The sequence below is a fragment of the Sinocyclocheilus rhinocerous genome, unplaced genomic scaffold (assembly GCF_001515625.1).
Source record: "Sinocyclocheilus rhinocerous isolate Xijiao unplaced genomic scaffold, SAMN03320098_v1.1 scaffold480, whole genome shotgun sequence".
NCBI classification, from domain to species: domain Eukaryota; kingdom Metazoa; phylum Chordata; class Actinopteri; order Cypriniformes; family Cyprinidae; genus Sinocyclocheilus; species Sinocyclocheilus rhinocerous.
The window spans coordinates 2,421,884-2,440,495 of record NW_015655401.1 but is presented as its reverse complement, the minus strand read 5'-3'; the positions used below and the strand labels follow the sequence as shown (position 1 = coordinate 2,440,495).

General features: G+C 38.5%; 1 protein-coding gene across 1 annotated transcript; it reads left to right on the top strand.

Annotated features, from left to right (window-relative positions):
- Positions 1-728: 728 nt before the first annotated feature.
- Positions 729-17,227, top strand: LOC107718150 (polypyrimidine tract-binding protein 2-like). The gene is made up of 15 exons (XM_016525132.1): positions 729-800; positions 1,460-1,490; positions 1,775-1,835; positions 6,483-6,655; positions 6,854-6,997; positions 7,115-7,273; positions 7,393-7,503; positions 7,837-8,035; positions 8,363-8,422; positions 9,366-9,499; positions 14,851-14,866; positions 15,020-15,112; positions 15,207-15,423; positions 15,759-15,836; positions 15,930-17,227. The coding sequence occupies exons 1-15, from the start codon at positions 793-795 to the stop codon at positions 16,057-16,059; spliced, it is 1,614 nt and encodes a 537-aa protein (XP_016380618.1). The 5' UTR covers positions 729-792; the 3' UTR covers positions 16,060-17,227.
- Positions 17,228-18,612: the final 1,385 nt, after the last annotated feature.

Sequence of the window (18,612 nt, the reverse complement as noted above, 5' to 3'; positions counted from 1 at the left end):
CCACAAAGTAAATAAAATTCAAACTGGATCATTTTAGAGCTTTAAACTGCTGGAAATAGTTGTGTGAAATGCTTGAAAGTCATTGAAAAGTGCTTGAACCGAATGCCCTGTATTTATATATATATATATAAAAAAATATATATATATTTTTTTTTTTACAGTGCAGAATTAAGATGCCCTGACATACTGGCAGCAATAAATTAGATATGGGCCTAAAATAAACGACAAAGTCTTGCATAAAAACATTCAGATCTCTGTAACAATGATGATGATGATCAAGTTTTTTTTTTTTTACCATGAATTTACATGACCTTTCCAGTAGGCTAGGCTAATTCATGGTTTCTGCATAAGTACCCCAAAAGGCTTTCTGAATATCTATGCAGAGCAGAACCAAAGAAATGAGCATTCACTACAGAAATGTCCATGACTTTGAACATTTTATTACATTTCCATGACATTTCGAAGCATGGAAATTAGGCTACAGTTTTAATAATTATGTAATGTTCCCAGATTTTCCATAACGATGAGAGTCCTTGATTATGACAATACAGCTGTCTGTGCTGCATAAAACAATATATATATTTTTCTTATTGTTGTTTTTGGTGATGAACTTTGTCACCCAGATCGCTCTTAGGCTTCGGCTACGGCTAAGCGTCTGCTCGTCGGTTCGGCTGTGTTCGGGTGACTCCGTGAATAACGGACTCTCCTCCATTTTGCATAGTTACGCGTGTGTGTCGAAGGCTGCTCTGCTCCTGCGATCGGTATTACACCGTGAAGAACGTTTTTCCTGCAATGGACGGGTAAGTCTGCGTTGTTTACAGAATAAGAGAAAAAATTGCTATTTTTGAGAGTAGCTTAAATTCATTCTGAAACGATTTTGGTCGCAATCTTGAGCGTTCTGACAAGGCCGTTCGCGCAGACTGGTGATGCATAAGCCAACGTTGGCTAATAATAACAAATGCATGCTAGCTCCGCAGATCATATTTTACCGCTAAATATATGCTTTGTGTATACAGAATATCAAATAGCAACCTGCAGAATAATTTAACATCAGTCTATGAAGTGTTTTATATAATGTGAACAACAGTGACATGTAATGTAGCATAGCTCCGCGGCTAACGGTACTGTTGCTGCCAGTGCGGGCGCGTCTGATTTCCTTTGTTTGAAATGCAAGTTAACGGTCACTCGTTCCACCCACGAGCTGAATATTAATTTGTCGTTACAGAATACGACTTTATTATGCACAATTTGCGTTTCAAAACTCAATTTTCTACGCGCACTATTAAGCTTCTTATAACAAACTGCTGATAATACTGTCCATAGTGTTGTACAATTAATATTTGTAATTGAGAAATTAGTGCACTGATGACATGTGGTGTGGCATGGTATGTGATTTCGAAAGTGTAACAGAACAATACAGCCCAGAATTCATCGGCCTTGTTCTATTTTCTCCCTTCAGCATTGCAAGTGATGTTGCAGTTGGTGTGAAGGTAAGTTTTTTTTTTTCTTGCCTTCACTTCTTATACCGCAAATATATATTCTTAAGGACATCAAAACCTCAAATAAAACTCCAGAAAGGTGTACAATATATGGGACCTTTAAGATATTGTATCAAAACATATGCAACAAATCTGAGAGAGTAACCGCCTCCACAGGTCCATATTATCTTGGGATATTGTGAAAAATGGAATAATGTAAAGTTGTATGACTTATACATCATTTTAATTATTTGAATGATTTACTGAATTTGCAGTGTACATCTGTGTCTTTCTAGAGAAGCTCAGATGAATTGCTGTCTGGCAGTCTGTACAACAGTCCAAATTCTTCAGTCACTGGTAAGAGGAGGGAAGACAATTGTAAACTGGGTTTTAAAGATGCATCATTATAGATTTGTGTCTGTGTCTGTTAGGGATGGGCGTATCGATCCGAAGTATCGATATATCGATACTGACACGAGTATCGAAAGTATCGATACTCAAACAAAAAATACAGATACTAAGGTGTGTTTTATTTATCAGTGATTTTGTTTAACAAAAAAAATAATGCTTACTATATGCATTGAATTGGACGAATAATCTTTGTTAGCGAGTAATTGTGTAGGATAAAACTATTTTCCTGCTCATCTGAATGAACGCGCAAATGTTGCAAGACAGAACCAATCGATCACAGAGAGCGTTCACTCACTTCTGACAGTGCATTCAAACAGGGCTGCTTTTCCTAAAAGTATCATAAGAAAGCATTAAAGCTTTTGGGAATGGCAGTCCTGAACAATGCTTATCAGAGGACAGAAGAAAAAAAACATATATGTTTGAGTTATTTCACAATAAACAAATTGAAATTAGCCTACATAGTTTGTGCGATTACATTTATTGAAATTGAACGTTGAAAGATAATATTGATCATGTTCTATTCTGTAATGTTAATAGAAATCATACACTGTCAGAATAAAAAGGTTGCATTTTATGCATGAAACAGCCTGTCACTGGCAGTCCCTTATGAAAATGAACCATGGTTTTACTAAAGTGACCGTAGTTCAACTGTAGTATTTGTAGATTTGAATCATGTGTAAACACAAAACATATTTGAACCATGTGTAAACAAAAATATACTTAATAAGTTACAATTAAGGCGTATTGAATGTTAAAATGCGTTTTAAACATAAAGTTAAGTGGTTATCATTACCCATTTTACTCTTAGTAATTTAATAAATTTCATAATTTAAAAGTTTAGTTCAGAAGTATCGAATTGATATTGATGCTACTGGCTTGAAAAATATCGGTATCGTATCGAAAACAAAATAAGTGGTATCTCCCATCCCTAGTGTCTGTGTGTAATTGATAACCAAAAACTAAGTTCACAAGGAATACAAATAATGAAAATTCCACAGAAACGCCACACATTTGAGAACTGTCATTCACAAAATTCTACATACCCCTATTAGGCTACTTATAAGTGTCTAGAACGTAGTACCATATTAACCCTTTCACATATGAGTTTAAAATATTCTAATTGACCCTCCCCCCCCAGCATAAGTTTTTTTTTTAAAGCAGCTCTATGTAACTTTTTCTGTGTTCAAAATTTGCAAATTGTATATAATGAGCGAGTACATCATGAATTCATCTTCCAAACCCTACCTGCATGAATCGCCATAGACATAAACTTAGAGAAGTAGCTCCGGTTGGAATGTTCTTCCACGGGATGTGTGCAGTTCTGTTTATTAACCGCTAGAGCGCCAAAAGTTACATAGTGCTGCTTTAAGACAACTGTTATTTTAGATCATATCAACTTATTGTTTCCATGGCGACGCTTGATGTTTGACATGTGACGCACCGCAGCCACAATAGCACTGCTTGACAGATGTATCACTTTTGTTTCATTTTTCCTGTTTTATTTAAAATACTCACAAGCTAGTTAACTGTCATCAACTATCTGATATTTCGATTCTCAAATACTTGTAAAAATTTTAAACGATAATACTAACCGTCAGGGCATTTTATCGTGATTTATCGTGAAACCGGTAATCGTTCCATCCCTACTTGTAAGTGAATGTGTCGTTTGCAAACCTTTATAATGATCTTGTTAGTTGATTTATAATGCACGATGGACACTGCCATGTTAGTTTGCCCTGTAATTCAGAGAATCATATCTGTCTGATTCACAACACGTAAATTCATCCATTTCTCATGAAATACATGAAAGTAAGTGGCCAGTGAACTGGGAGAAGAATAGAGTGGCCATTATAGTTACCTACACAATGTGTATCCGATATGAATAAAACACATTGTCAAATTATAATTGAACGGATTGATATTGCTGCTTCCGTTGACATCAGTGTGTATTTTACAAACTATAAATGTATTGTTTTGCTAGTACTTATGTGTATTTAAAGGATTAGTTTACACAAAAATGAAAATTCTGTCATTAATTACTCCCCTTCATATCGATCCACACCCCTAAGACCTTCGTTCATCTTCAGAACACATATTAAGATATTTTTGATCAAATCCGATGGCTCAGAGAGGCCTCCATTGACAGCAACGCCACCCAAACTTTCAAGATCCATAAAGGTACTAAAGACGTTGTTAAAACAGTCGACATGACTACAGTGGTTCTACAATAATTTTATGAAGCGACGAGAATACTTTTTGTGCGCAAAAACAAAACAAAAATAATAACTTTATTCAGCAATCTCTTCTCTTCCCTGTCATTATCCTTACGCGGTTAAGGCAGTAAGCACAGGGAAGGCTTCCGTGTTCTACGTCCGAACGCCGGCTCATTATTGGCCAAAGCTGCACATGTGAGCAGCACTACGCATGTGTGTGATGCTGATGCAGGGGCCGTCCAATAATGAGCCGGCGTTCTGACGTAGAACCTGGAAGCGCTGGACGTAAATAACGTATGAGAATGACACAGAAGAGAAGAGGTTGTTGAATAAAGTCGTTATTTTTGTTTTGTTTTTGCGCAAAAAGTATTCTCGTCGCTTCATAAAATTATTGTAGAACCACTGTAGTCACATCGACTGTTTTAACGACGTCTTTAGTACCTTTATGGATCTTGAGAGTTTGGGTGGCATTGCTGTCAATGGAGGCCTCTCTGAGCCATCAGATTTGATCAAAAATATCTTAATTTGTGTTCTGAAGATGAACGAAGGTCTTAGGAGTGTGGAACGACATGAGGGTGAGTAATTAATGACAGAATTTTCATTTCTGGGTGAACTAACCCTTTAAATGTCTGAAACCTAAAATAAAAATAATGTGGTTGAAAACACTGCATAGTTGTGATTATATGACAAACGCTGAGCTCGTCCGTCTCTGGCTCAGCGCCAGCTGAAACGCGGAAGCACATTTGAATCTGGCAGTTATGTGACATCACTGAACATTCTAAATCCCATATGTGGGGCTATACTCCCAGGGGCACAGAAATAACAATCTCACATGTGGGACGTAACCCTCTTAAATCGCTACAAACCATGGGCTTTATGGGGCTTATTGCTTTTATAAAATTGTTGCATATACCTGGCATGGTTTCATAAAATATGCTAACAGCATCAAAAATATAATGATTTAAAGGGGTAGTTCACCCAAAAATGAAAATTAGCCCACAAATTACTCACCCTCAAGTCATCCTAGGTGTATATGACTTTCTTCTTACAGACGAATCCAGTCGGAGTTATATTAAAAATTGTCTTTAATCTTTCAAGCTGTTTAATGCCACTCAGCGTGGTCTTGCATGCATCAGTCCAAAGGATTTGCCACTGACGATTCAAACGCGAGTTTGAGCAGTGTAGAATAGCGCTTGTTGTTTGTCATTTCTCCGATCACAAATGCAGACATGGTTTGAACCTTAAACCGCATAAACACATTTCATTATACCAAATACACAAAATAATGTTCTTTTTAGCAGCATCATATATGACCCCTTTAAAGGGTATTTTATTAGTTTCAAATGTGGCTCATACAATCATAATCAAGGTAAGGAACTATCGGTCTATTAACACACCTTTTACCTGATCTAAATCTATTCTGTAGAATTCCACTGATTTAATTTTTTTGTAAAATCAACATAGCAAATGTGTGGGGGTAGGATCCGATTTCATCTGTATTTGATTATCATTTCCCCAGTTAGTAATATAATTTTTAATTTTTATATATATATATATACAGTGGGTACGGAAAGTATTTCTGAGCGGCGCATGCGCAAAGCTGACCTCATGCGTCATCCGCCTGGAGCTGCTTTCGTGTAGGACTATTGGCACAAGCTACATTAAAGTGATTATTACGTTTTGAATATGGATATTTTTCTTACAAAAACACATTTTTATGGACGCGCACTTTTTATTTATCTTCTTTTAAACATTTATCAACACAGCAAAACTCAGATGCAGTGGCACAGTAATACTCCTGTAATAAGGTCAGAGGTGTGTGTTTAAAGGGGTCATATGATGCGATTTCAATTTTTCCTTTCTCTTTGGAGTGTTACAAGCTCTTGGTGCATAAAGAAGATCTGTAAAGTTGCAAAGACTAAATTCTCAAATCCAAAGAGATATTCTTTATAAAAGTTAAGAGTCAACCACGCCTACCTAAAACGGCTCGTTCTAACACGCCCACACATTTCTACCTCACTATGTGGGAAGATTTGAATAACGCCGCCCAAATGTTCACGCAAAAGAAAGAAGGCGTAACTTTTATTCATGAAGGCGCTGTGTTTCGTTGTGAAAGCGAAACTACTTTGTTTGACCTTCCAAAAGAGGATGATATCCGCTTCGTCATGCCTGGAGCTGATCAGTGCTGGTCGCTGAGGAAATACTTCAACTACGCGCTGTTGATCGCCGGATCGGCTTTCACCGTGGACGAAACGACTGTATATATATATATATATATATATAAGTTGGTCCAATTTATTTAATTAAAACTCATATAAACCTGATAAAACCAAATAAAAAAAGTTTTGAAGTGCAGGTGTATTTCTGATTTATTTGACAGCTAATGGAAGTGACAGTAAGAAACTAAGGGTGGAGGACAGCATGGACAGCCCACCATCCAGAGTCATTCATATCCGGAAACTCCCCAATGAGGTTTCCGAGACTGAGGTCATCGCCCTGGGTTTGCCCTTTGGAAAGGTCACTAATATCCTGATGCTTAAAGGCAAAAATCAGGTATGTGATGGGGGATGGTGGTGAGGGACAATAAACCAAGCTCCTGTTGTAATAGCAAGGAGATAGATCTTCTGAAATTCAATTTAGTGTTTAAAATGTCTTGTTAAAGCTGTTTTTCAAATTGGGTGAACAAAGTTTTTGCTCATTCATTTGGAAAAAGAGTCTGTTTCTTCATTTTGAACACTTTTCCTCAATTAGGCATTTTTGGAACTAGGAACAGAGGAAGCAGCTGTTACTATGGTGAACTACTACACAGCTGTTACACCTCAAGTGCGTAATGTCCCAGTGTTCATTCAGTACTCCAACCACAAAGAGCTCAAGACTGACAGTGCGCTCAACCAGGTTAGAAAATGCACCCCTTCTTGTTTTAATTTTTCATAACTAAAATGATTTCAGCAACAGAAGTGTGTAATAAGCGTAGTTCTGGTCCTAATCGGTTGCCCTGCTTTCCTTCTGAAGCGAGCTCAGGCCGTGCTGCAGGCAGTGTCCGCGGTCCAGGAGGGTGGCTCTCCAAGCTCGGCCGCAGGCGAGAGTGTGTTAACGCCTGCTCCCAGCCCAGTACTGCGAATAATCATCGACAACATGTTCTACCCAGTCACCCTGGACGTCCTCCAACAGGTGACTGGCCACAGCAGGCATCCATCTGGAATAAACTGCAATTTAAAAAAAGCAAGCCAAATGTTTTTTTAAACACTCATGCCTCTGAATTAACAGGACTTTGCATTGATCTCTCTTAGATCTTCTCCAAGTTTGGGACTGTCATGAAGATAATCACATTTACCAAAAATAATCAGTTCCAGGCTCTTCTGCAGTTCAGTGACCCAGTGAATGCCCAGCAGGCCAAACTGGTGAGTGAACGAAAAGGAAGATTGAAACCACCGCAAAACTCCATAAATGTGTAATGATGTGCCAAAGCACTGTTATGAGATTTTTAATGTGATGGTTATGGCCACAGGCAAATTATGATCCAGTCATATGTTAGTTTAGTACCTTTCTTTCATTTATGTGATGAAATGACTGCAGTTGTCATTACTTGTAGAGGACTGTTTTTATTACTTTGAGCCAGGGCCCTACATTATGCACTGGCTGTAATTATTCTTATCCTTATTCACCCATGTCATAGAATAACAAATGTCTTGCTCTCATCCTCTGTCTTTCTTTTTCGCTTCCTTTCATTAAAGTCCTTGGATGGTCAGAACATATACAACTCCTGCTGCACTTTGCGTATTGACTTCTCCAAGCTGGTCAACCTGAACGTAAAATACAACAACGACAAAAGCCGGGATTATACCCGGCCCGAGCTGCCCGCAGGAGATGGTCAACCACCCGTGGACCCGTCTGTGGCCGCCACTCTCAACAAAGATTCCACCTCCCTGCTCGGTAAGTTAGAAAACACTCATGTGTGCCTCAATCGCAAACGTTGCTCAATCACACCTTTAAGACCCATCTTCCCTGTCATTCTCTGACATGCATCATCATCTCCTGTCTGCATAGCTTCAGAACAGAGTAGAGGTGTGAATGCTTCCCCTCTATTATGATTCATGAGAGTTTTCTAGTTCTTAGTGGAAAATGGGTCAATGGTGCCTGAAATGCAATCCGGTCTAATTGATGTGCCATTCAAACACGTTGCTTTACGTTTTTGCCGCTTCCACAGCCCCCAGTCTGTGTTTGATCCCGTAAGACTTTGACTGTACACGTTCTCCTTAGGTACTCCCTCTGGAATGGTAACTTCCTACTCTAGTGGTGGAGGGTTTCCATCTTCTCTAGGTACCTATTCTTCCATTTACTTTCCTTTTTCCTTTTGATTTTCTAACCCTACTTGAATGCGCTCTTCCTTCTGAAGGACAGGGACTTTTCCAGTGCTGTCAGAATTGGCAGGGCTTTCATGTTGAAACCACCCCAACCATTTGTCCTGACTTGACATGCAGGATTCATAAACAGTGTCGCTATTTGTCAAAGCATAAATCTGAAGCTGCAACAATAAGCCCTTCCATTCGGCATTATGGGCCTGACGTAATAGATTGACACGCAATGCTTTTTAAAGCAAAGTTGGGTTTGATTTCGAGTTCACATACAAACATAAATAGAATAGGCTAATTAAATGTCTTTTAATGTAAGACAACATATTTTTCGTCAGTGATAGAAATATGATTTAAGACGGTAGTGTAAGCAAGTTTAGTTTGATAACGTTTAATAGTAAATAAGACACAATTAGACAATATTTGAATAAAATAATAATAATAATAATACATATTTATTTGCAACAACTGATGGAGTACTGAATGCTGCACGCACGCGAAGCGTTGTCAAGGTAACATTTGGTCAAAGGGACCCGTATTTCAGACAGACTGGCAATCCAAACTGCCAAACACAAGTTCCCTTTAGCTAAAGCAGAGCGACCTATTGAGCGACTAACTACAGCAAGGAGACATGGCCCTAAAAGCAATTTTGTTTTCGGATATTGCTCTAGAGCGCCAGTCTGTGTGAAATCGGTTCAGATAGTGATCTGCCTAGCGGCAGATATTGACTCTGGGATGTGGGTTTGCCCGAGGTCTGTGCTGTTGGCTGCGTAACTGGATGTGCTTGGTGTGGTGGGTGCAGACAGATAGAATGCATGGCCACAGGGAAGATCCGCCTGAGATGCTGAACTTTTGGCACTTCTGGGCTGTGTGGGCTGACATGGTCCGGCTTCTCTTCTCTCTATCTATAGGGGCCATCAGCCCTCTGAGTGCAGCGGCGGCGGCGGCGGCAGCAGCAGGGAGGGTGGCGTTGTCTGGACATTCGGGACCTGGCGGAGTGCTCCTGGTCAGCAACCTCAACGAAGAGGTCCGTACACCCCAACAAAACACACACACACAAACATATCCCTGCTCTTTCTGTTCACAGTCTTTTCATTATGTCAGTCAGGTCACCAGTACACTGTATGTCCCTGGTTGTATATGTTCAGTCCTCATCTGTTAAAGATCATTTTTGAGTTTGAGGGGCCTTAACATAACCTTCATGACATTTAGCAGCAGAGCAGCGTTAACATACTTGAAATGTTGTTGTGTTGTGAGAGTAGAACTAAAGAAGAGAGTAGAATAAAGAAGAATTCTTGGGGATGTCATAAGCTTTTTCAAAATTGTTAAATGTTTTTTCAGTAAATACTAGAGCTGGGTAAAAATATATATATTTTTAAATTAATCTTTACCATCAATTGCAAGATCAAATATCATTCTTAAAACCACAAGATCATTTTAATGCATGCCTATTTTTAGCGCACAAGTAAAACATTTTTAACATCACATGTGGGATTTTATTATTTAAATTTCTAAGTCATTCCAAATCTTGCAACATAATGCTGCATTATATTTGCTTTATTAACCTGTAAGGGCCCAAAATATTACAAAATACACAAATGAGAAAATGAAAGAAATAGTTCACCCAGAAATGGAGATTCTGTCATAATTTACTCGCCCTAATGTCAAGACCGTAAGACTTTTGTTCTTCTTCGGCACACAAATGAAGACATTTTTAATATTCTCTCTTCATTTTTGTCCATCCATTGAAAGTCCATGCAGCCAAAACTTTAATTTGTCAAAACATTCATTGAGATATCGTAAAAGTAATCCATATGAACAGAGCTGTTTAATACAAGAAGTCTTTTGAAGAGGCAAGATAGCTTTAAAGCTGGAAAACACTTCATAACTTTTGTCTGGAATTTTGACCCAATTTATAATCTGGACGCTTCATCCGATGCTAGTTACGGATAGTCAGAAGTTGAAACAAGGTGCATTATTGGGCTGTCGATTTCACAGAAACCACATAGTGTATGATGGGCACAGACTTTTTTTTTTTTTTTTTTAAGATTCAGATTATAATTCCTTCCAGTTGAAGGATATCAAAAAAAAAATTATATTTTGGGCCAACTTTAGAACACATTGTTTTAATTTGTCTTGGCAACAAGGCTGTGTTTTTGCTTTAGAACATCTTGAAAGTTTGGCAAAGTATGATCCTCATTTGTTTAGTGAATGGTGCCCAATTTTTCCTAAAACCCTTTACAAAGTCGGCAGGCCTTTATCCACATATAATCTTTGATCAGCGTACCTACACATAAATACTCAACCTTGCTTGCTTCATGTGCCAAAGCAAACCTCATTGGTCCCCGCTTGTCAAGCAGGCATGTTGAGCTTCCGTGCTTGCCATATTTGATGAGATCTATGTATGTGTGATGATCAATGTTTATATGTGAATAAAAGCCTAAATTTAATCTAAATTAAAACAACATGAGGGAGAGTAAATTATGACAGAATCTTAACTTTTGGGTGAACCGGGAGTGTGTTTGTCACAGTGCACTCTACGACAAAAAAATAAATAAATATAAAAATAATTTGTGCCAATACCCAGCCCTTCTAAATACATCATCGGGGCTTCCTTCATTCCTAAAACACTGTAAACACATTCCCATGTTAACTTTGCTCTTTTGAGGGATGTTTTAAAGTGGAAGTGAAGCAGTCAGTCAAGTTTTGTAAACTGATTTCCAACATGATTAATGTAACAAATTAATAGAAAAGGTTTGTTTGTTTTGCTTTTGGAGCAAGAGTGTCGACTTCTTGCAATACCACAGCATGTGACATCACGGGGTTGGTTTTCTCCATTGGCAAGTGAAGTAATATAAGCATTTCTTTACTTTTTGAACACATGCTTGTTTTGAAATGGAGAAAGACGAATTTGAAAGGACTGTTGAGCCCATAATAAGTGCAATTTCTTATGCATTTGAGCCGATATGGCGAGGGGACAGAGCAGTACTACCATTACAGGTGGAAGAAGTCATGAACCTGCTGGTTTGGGGTGAAGATCATCAAAACAGCCATTCTGGCATACATTTTTTTGTGCATTTGCTCAAGCAGACGCGAAAGAGAACTCAATTTGGTACTCGCATTCTGTCCAAACTGCGGCTTTTTGCATGCTTTTGTGTGCACAGTAACAATCTTATCACTGCGTGAGTACCGCATTTAAATCTCTTTCATGCTGTCTCATGCTTGAATGGCTTAAAACAGTTTAATGCTTAAACTGAGAAGACTTAAAACATGTGAGAATGATAAACTTTCTTGAGGAAGCAGCACTAGCCCGATCATTCAGATAGCTGATTAGTTTTAGCGTCCTGTTAACAGCAGGTAAGCTATTTGTACTCGCAGGTGAACATAAAATGTTACATACCACTAATGGTGAACGAGCCAGTGTAATGCAAATATATCTGAAAGGTCTGACATAACAATAAGATGCGACATGAACGATATTGTATGAAGCGTTATTTGTTTACATCACGTTGTGCCTCGCTTTATGAAAACAATGTTTATAATTCAGCTATTATTATCAAATTGCCCTATTTCACTTCAGCACCACATTTCACACTCAAGAGCAAATGAGGATTAGAGCCTGTAGCCGGTGAAGGAGCCTCCAACCACAAACACAGACGTACATTGTCTGCTGATATAAGGTATTTCATTGCACTTTCAAAAGTAATCTGAACAGCCTATATATGTGCAATAATTTAACTGAGCCCCCACTAACTTGAGTTAAATGCCACTGTTATGTTAGAACGCATCTCATTCTTGTTTCTGTGGTGGTGCGTCGGGCTCGTCATGGGGTGCGCGGTCCGGAGCGCTGTATGACTGATGTATCCGTTTAATTTAACTTTACTCTAAATATATGAACTTACCTGTTTTAAATACTTTTATATTTAACGTGTTCGTTTATGTCCAATATTTAGTGTTAAACTGTTGGTCTTTAAAATAAATCTACTATTGATTTTCACTGTTGACTGATTTTGCAGACCTTTTAGACGGATAACTTCTGTGCGCCAATGCGGCAAACTTGTCACAGGATGCACGGTCCAGTGATGTATGACAGTTGTATCTGAATATATATGAATAAATATGTTCAATACAGTATTAAATACAGTATTTTATATATAACATGTTAGTTTATCAGTATGTTTGAAAGTATATTATTTCGATTATTGGTGCTTCCATAGGCTCACTCTCGCGCATTTATTTTGTTTTGGTTTTGCGGTTTTGTATTTAATTGTGGGCAGCCGTGGCCTAATGGTTAAAGAGTCGGACAACACGTCACTTCACTTTTTTTTCACTTTAAAACACCAAATGGTTATGAAATAGCCTATGACAAGAACAGAGAGTCTCTCTCTTGCCCCACCCACCCATGCACGATAATATTGTGTATCGTCGATCCATAAATGACTTGATAAATGACTATATCGCCCAACACTAATTTAGACTGTTTGATATTCATCCAATTAAAATAAACATTTGTGTGTTCAAAAAGTAAGGAAATGCTTATATTACTTCACTCTTCAACGAAGCAAACCAACTCCGTGACGTCACACTGTGATATTGCAAGATGGCGGCACCCTTGCAGCAAAAGCTATTACAAAACATCCTTTTTTCTTTGAAATGGTTACATTAATCATGTTTGTTATATTTTTTTTAATCAAAGTGGAAATCAGTTTACTAAAAAATTTAAACTTGACTGACTTCACTTCCACTTTAAAGCTGATTTCAAAGTTATTTCAGTCACTTTTCTAATGTGCATTAGATTGAGAATGATGTATTCAGTCATACAAAATGAACAATGAGCAGGTGACTTGTCTTGACATGAGTTCAGATTGACCTGTGTCTCATTTCCATCCTCAGTGTATTTCATATATTATGTTCAATGTTATTTCAGTATATTTGCAGCTGACAGTGAATTGATAGTGACTAGTAATGAATTAAAACCTGTAGCTCTTTGTTCTCTATTGTGACATTTATACTTGCAGAAATATACTGAAAGCATTCTCAGTAAGGTTTTCGTCAAAATGGAGGGTCTTTCTGCAGTCTCTCCTCTGTGCAAATTTTGATCACTGTCTCTCCTCTCTCTTTATCTCTCCCCCTCTCCCCTCTCTCTGGCTCTCTCTCTCTCTCCCTCACACCTTTTCACGAGCACTCTGTCTGGAAGTAATATCTAACTGTCTTTTCTCTCTAAGCTGTATCTCTCTCTTCCTCTCCTGATGCTCCACTGCCTCTCTCTAAGCTATTCAAAGTTGGTATGAAACATGGTAGCCCCACCCGCCTCTCATTTCTCTCACACTCTTTCTCACTTTGATTTCTCTGTCTTTTTGAAGTGTCCCAGTAATTTCCCCATCATGGTTTTTGTTTTCCCAAACACTTGTGGGTTTGTGGAGTTTTCTACATGTCGACATGACGTGCTCTCTATTGATGCCATAACTCTGCAAGGTGGTTTTCATGCCTACCCGCTGCATGGCCCCGCCCCTTTACAGCTTATAGGCTGATCTTTTGTTTGTTTGTTTTTTTCTTCCTAAATGCTTTCTCATACCAAAGCCTTCTACGCGCTCTGCATGCTTTGTCCTCCTCACAGTGTTTCTGTGCTGCAGTTAGTCTGAGTAAATGTGCCCTGCCCACGTTCGGTCTCGGGTGACTACGTTTGGCACTGTTAAACTTAGTCGGGTGAAACAAAACAAAAAGACAACCCTGCCATTTTCTGACCAAACTCCTGCATTTCCTATTTACTGACCTGTATATTATTTTTGTCCCCCTTCCAACTTTTTTTTTCTTTTATCCCACGTTGCCTCTCCTCTCCTCTCCTCTCCTCTCCTGTCCTCTCCTCTCCTCTCCGACCCGACTCCATGTGATTGGTTGGCCCTTTCTCTCCTGCAATCCTGTCTCCCCGCCCTCCACCCATTCATGCTTTGTGCCTGAACCAAAACAAATGTTCCTCTTCGGACCGACTTGCCCCAATTAACTGCCTTGATCCATGCTCCATGACCACCTCACCATTCTACGGGAAACCCTTGTTAATTTCATTTCAGTTTTTTTTTTTTTTTTTCATTTAAGGGTTAGCTAATAATCTGGCACTAGTGTAACAACAGTTTCTTAGTTTTCCAGTTGAATTTGTTTAGTTCTATTTTGCCAAGTTTCAAGTGAAATAGTTTTTTTGTTTTTTTTTCATTAATTTGTTTTTCCTTGGCTTTTGAAGCCTCTGTCTCTATCTTGCTCTATCTGTCTCTCTTCATGTACAGCTTATATTAATGCATGGTTGATTGTTTTGCATGTAGGTTTTAGTTTTTTTACTTTGCCATATCACATGAGCTTGTTTTTGGAGGGCGTATCAAAATACGTTGTGTCTGTTAGAAACACTGTTTTGGACTCTTTGGTGTAGATAATTTGGAAGATTTGTACCATCATCTTCACCTTTCATGTCAGAACCGGAGCTTCTGAAGCACTAACTTGTCCTTCCTGGTTCACTCCTCTCCTCCTCCTCCTCCTCCTTCCGTCCCTCTTCCATCTACCTCTCGCCTAACCGAAGGTGTCTACGGTGACGTGCAGCGTGTGAAGATCCTTTACAATAAGAAGGACAGTGCTCTAATCCAGATGTCTGATGGAAACCAAGCCCAGTTAGGTAAGCTGACACGCTGTTCTTTTCGTGATTAAAATGTATTGTTTTTATATTGCATTAAGACAAACAAAGAGCTGTCTTTGTCTTCGTTATCTAGCCATGAGCCATCTGAACGGGCAGAAGATGTATGGCAAGATCATCCGTGTGACCCTCTCCAAGCACCAGACAGTACAGCTGCCCAGAGAGGGTTTAGATGATCAGGGCCTGACCAAGGACTTCACAAGTTCTCCTCTGCATCGCTTCAAGAAGCCTGGGTCTAAGAACTTCCAGAACATCTTCCCCCCTTCAGCTACACTCCATCTCTCCAACATACCGTGAGCATGCAGGAGAACATCAAATTTGTGTATATTTGTGCAGCTGTGCAGATTTGTACAGTCCTAATGAATGCTAGTGGTGATTTTTCTCTAGGTTTTGCCATTTTATTAATACATGTGTGTTATTCTGGAATCATCAATCTTGGACCAAGTGCTGACCATCTTTTTAAATTAATTGTCAGTTTTTTCCCTTGCAGTGTCTTTTAGTTCAAGTCTGAGATTAAAATGTAGCTACCAAGGAAAATTTGTTTTCCTTTTTTATTGGTTCATGCATCATGATAGCATTTTACCATTTACTCTGAGGAAATGCTAATAACTGCTTGTTTCCCCTCCAGTGAGAATGTGACAGAGGAGGATTTACGACTGCTCTTCTCAAACTCCGGCGGTACAGTGAAAGCGTTCAAGTTTTTCCAGTAAGAACCCACTGCATTCCATTTCCTAGTCATTTTTATGTACATTCAAGGTTGTCGCTTTGACCGTCATGTTTGTTTTCTTTTACTTTCTAGAGATCGCAAAATGGCTCTGCTGCAGATGTCCACAGTGGAGGAGGCGATTCAGACACTCATCGACCTTCACAATTATGACATGGGCCGTGGCCACCGCCTGAGAGTGTCCTTTTCAAAGTCCACCATCTGAGGATGCCCTGGTGCTATGTCACCTTTTCTTTCTCTCTCCCAGAAGCCTCAAGTCGAATTAATTTTTACCAGTCATTCCTTAACACCATATCAAGAACTTCAATGAGAATGGCCCTTAAAGGAACACTCGCTCTGTATCTGCTCCTTCTATTGTTTGTGTATGGCCAGCTGTTATTCTGTTTTAGGATGGATTGACAAAAATGTGCCTTACTTAGCAAAATGGCATCATCCCTTTGCTCTCGTTGTTACACATTATAGAGGCTTAGGCACATTATGTGTGATGATACAGAAAACGTAACCTTTACAGTCACCTTGCTTTGATGTTTTGATGGTTTTTGAAAGTGATAGTTTTTGCTCTTGCCCACTGTGGCCTCACCTTGTCATTGTTCAAAACCAATTCAATTCAAGCTTTGAAAGCTAGTCGGCTTGCTTTGATTCAGAGGCAGAAGCTCATTTTTATGATCTATTGAATTGAATCTGAACACAAGTAACTGGATTTGATGAAACATACTCCAAGTTGTAAATTATCTCGTGAATTTGTTTTATTTTCAGGGGCTGTAGTGTTTTTTTTCTTCTTTGATCAGGCACCCAAGGTACTTTTTGTAATTGAAACCTGTTGTAAACAAAACTCTGACAGTGGGGAGCACAAACTGTGACGTATAGTACCTGCTTGGATATTTTTCACTCACTTTTGCTTCAGTGAAATCTGTTACCCTTTTTTTTTTTTAGATGAAAATCAGAGCATGTGCTGATGGATCTCAGCAGTTGCATGTGTCAGATTGACCATGTTTGATGTTGTGATGTCACATTAATGTAGGGACTGTTGGGACCAAAGTAAATGTGCCTTTAGTCTTACTTTATTCTGCATTGTACAAAATGTTTTATTCAACCTCTGGAATATTTTTATCAATGGAGACAAAAAACAAAAAAAAATCGGACTTTCCAACAGGCATCACTCATATAAATGATCATTAATTGTCCTTGTTCGTGGTTGTACGAGAATCGCTTACTGATTCTACTGAAAATTGACATTTTTGTGGTCTCGGCCTGGGAAACAAGGGGAAGGGGGGGTGTTCTGTACATTTTCTACATGAATTAAGTTTTTACATCTTTAGGAATGTAAAGTTCAGTATAGAAGCGGCACAATTAAAAGTTCTTTTTTCTACCAAGCTCCTGCTTGACGGTCCCTGTGTGGTGTAGTGCTTTTATTCTGTAGCATGCTGAATAAATTCTTCTCGCTCTGCATTCACCTCTGCCTCTCTGCTGTCTCTTCCTCTTCCTGTACTGTCCTCTGTATCTCACTTAGCTCTTTTTCTCTGATGCACTCTTTCCAGGGTGTAGAAAAACTCACTTGACGTGGTATAAAAATACACCCTGGTAGTAAAACATGAAAACGATGTAATCTTTGACTTTATTTGCAGTGATAATCTGTAACTTTCTCATCCTGTTGTCTAATTTCTTCTATATTTTCTCATGCTTATCCACTTTTGTTTTTGCATATCCAACCTGGACATCAGTGTGCCATTTTCTTGTCCCCATAATCTTTCTCAGAAAGCAGGGTGTTTGGGCAACAGATTGGACCCTGTGTTAAGTTGCATGTAATACAATGGAGAAGAGGTGCTTACAGTATTCAGCCTTTCAACATGCGACTGATTGTGTGATTGTTTGTTGAAGTCTGGTGGAGAAAGGACAATCAACTGGCACCGATTTGAGCTAAGATGAAAGGTACAAAAGTTGCAGCTTGCACCCTTTTTGTGAACTGGTATAAATGTAGTAACAGTGCCGTGCTAGAATCCCTCTGGGAGAGTGTTTAGCATGCAATCTTTTATATAGAAAGAAAGCTTTTACAGAGTACAATACCATTCCTATAGTTGAACATGAAGGAGATTCAACGTTTTTGCAGTTGTGTTGCCTCTAGGATTGGCTGCTTAGCATCATAAAATCTCAATATTTTGGATGTTGCAATGTAGTACAGTGTGATAAGGCTGTTTCCACCAAATTTCATAGCGCACAAAACCGAACATAACTGAAAATGTGTCTCTATAGGCAAATTATTGCTGGCATTTTTGCTATAATTATGACAAAGCTGCCTGTTTTCATACTTTATTAACAGAAGCTGCAGGGAATATTGATATATTAAATTAACCATGATTCATTATGTGATTCCTAAAGTTTCAAGAACTGCATTTTCCTCAGTAAAACAATTATTGTGGGGGAAAATGATTTCTTGATTTTAAATGGTTTTTCTTTAATTTTAATTCAGATTAGAGTTTAATTTATTACTTGTATTAAGCTATGTACTGAAGTGGCCCCTAATATGCACCCTATATTATGGCATTTTCTTTCATTTACTGGTTTAAAAGCCTTCTAAATGAAAAAGTGACGTTTTTTTTTTTTTTTTTTACATTGAAATATTGGCTGAAGACTATATTTTATAAATTTCAACATTTTTTGCAAAAATAATTAGCCACTTAAAGTGCAAGACTGCCAAAATTGTTGGCCACCACTGTAGTTACTTCTGCTCCAAACCATATTGGAACATTTGCAAATTTAA

Coding starts and splice junctions, on each gene's coding strand:
- LOC107718150 (XM_016525132.1), top strand. Junction 15,113..15,206: donor TGGAAACCAAGCCCAGTTAG/GTAAGCTGACAC, acceptor TTCGTTATCTAG/CCATGAGCCATCTGAACGGG. Junction 15,424..15,758: donor CTCCATCTCTCCAACATACC/GTGAGCATGCAG, acceptor TTTCCCCTCCAG/TGAGAATGTGACAGAGGAGG.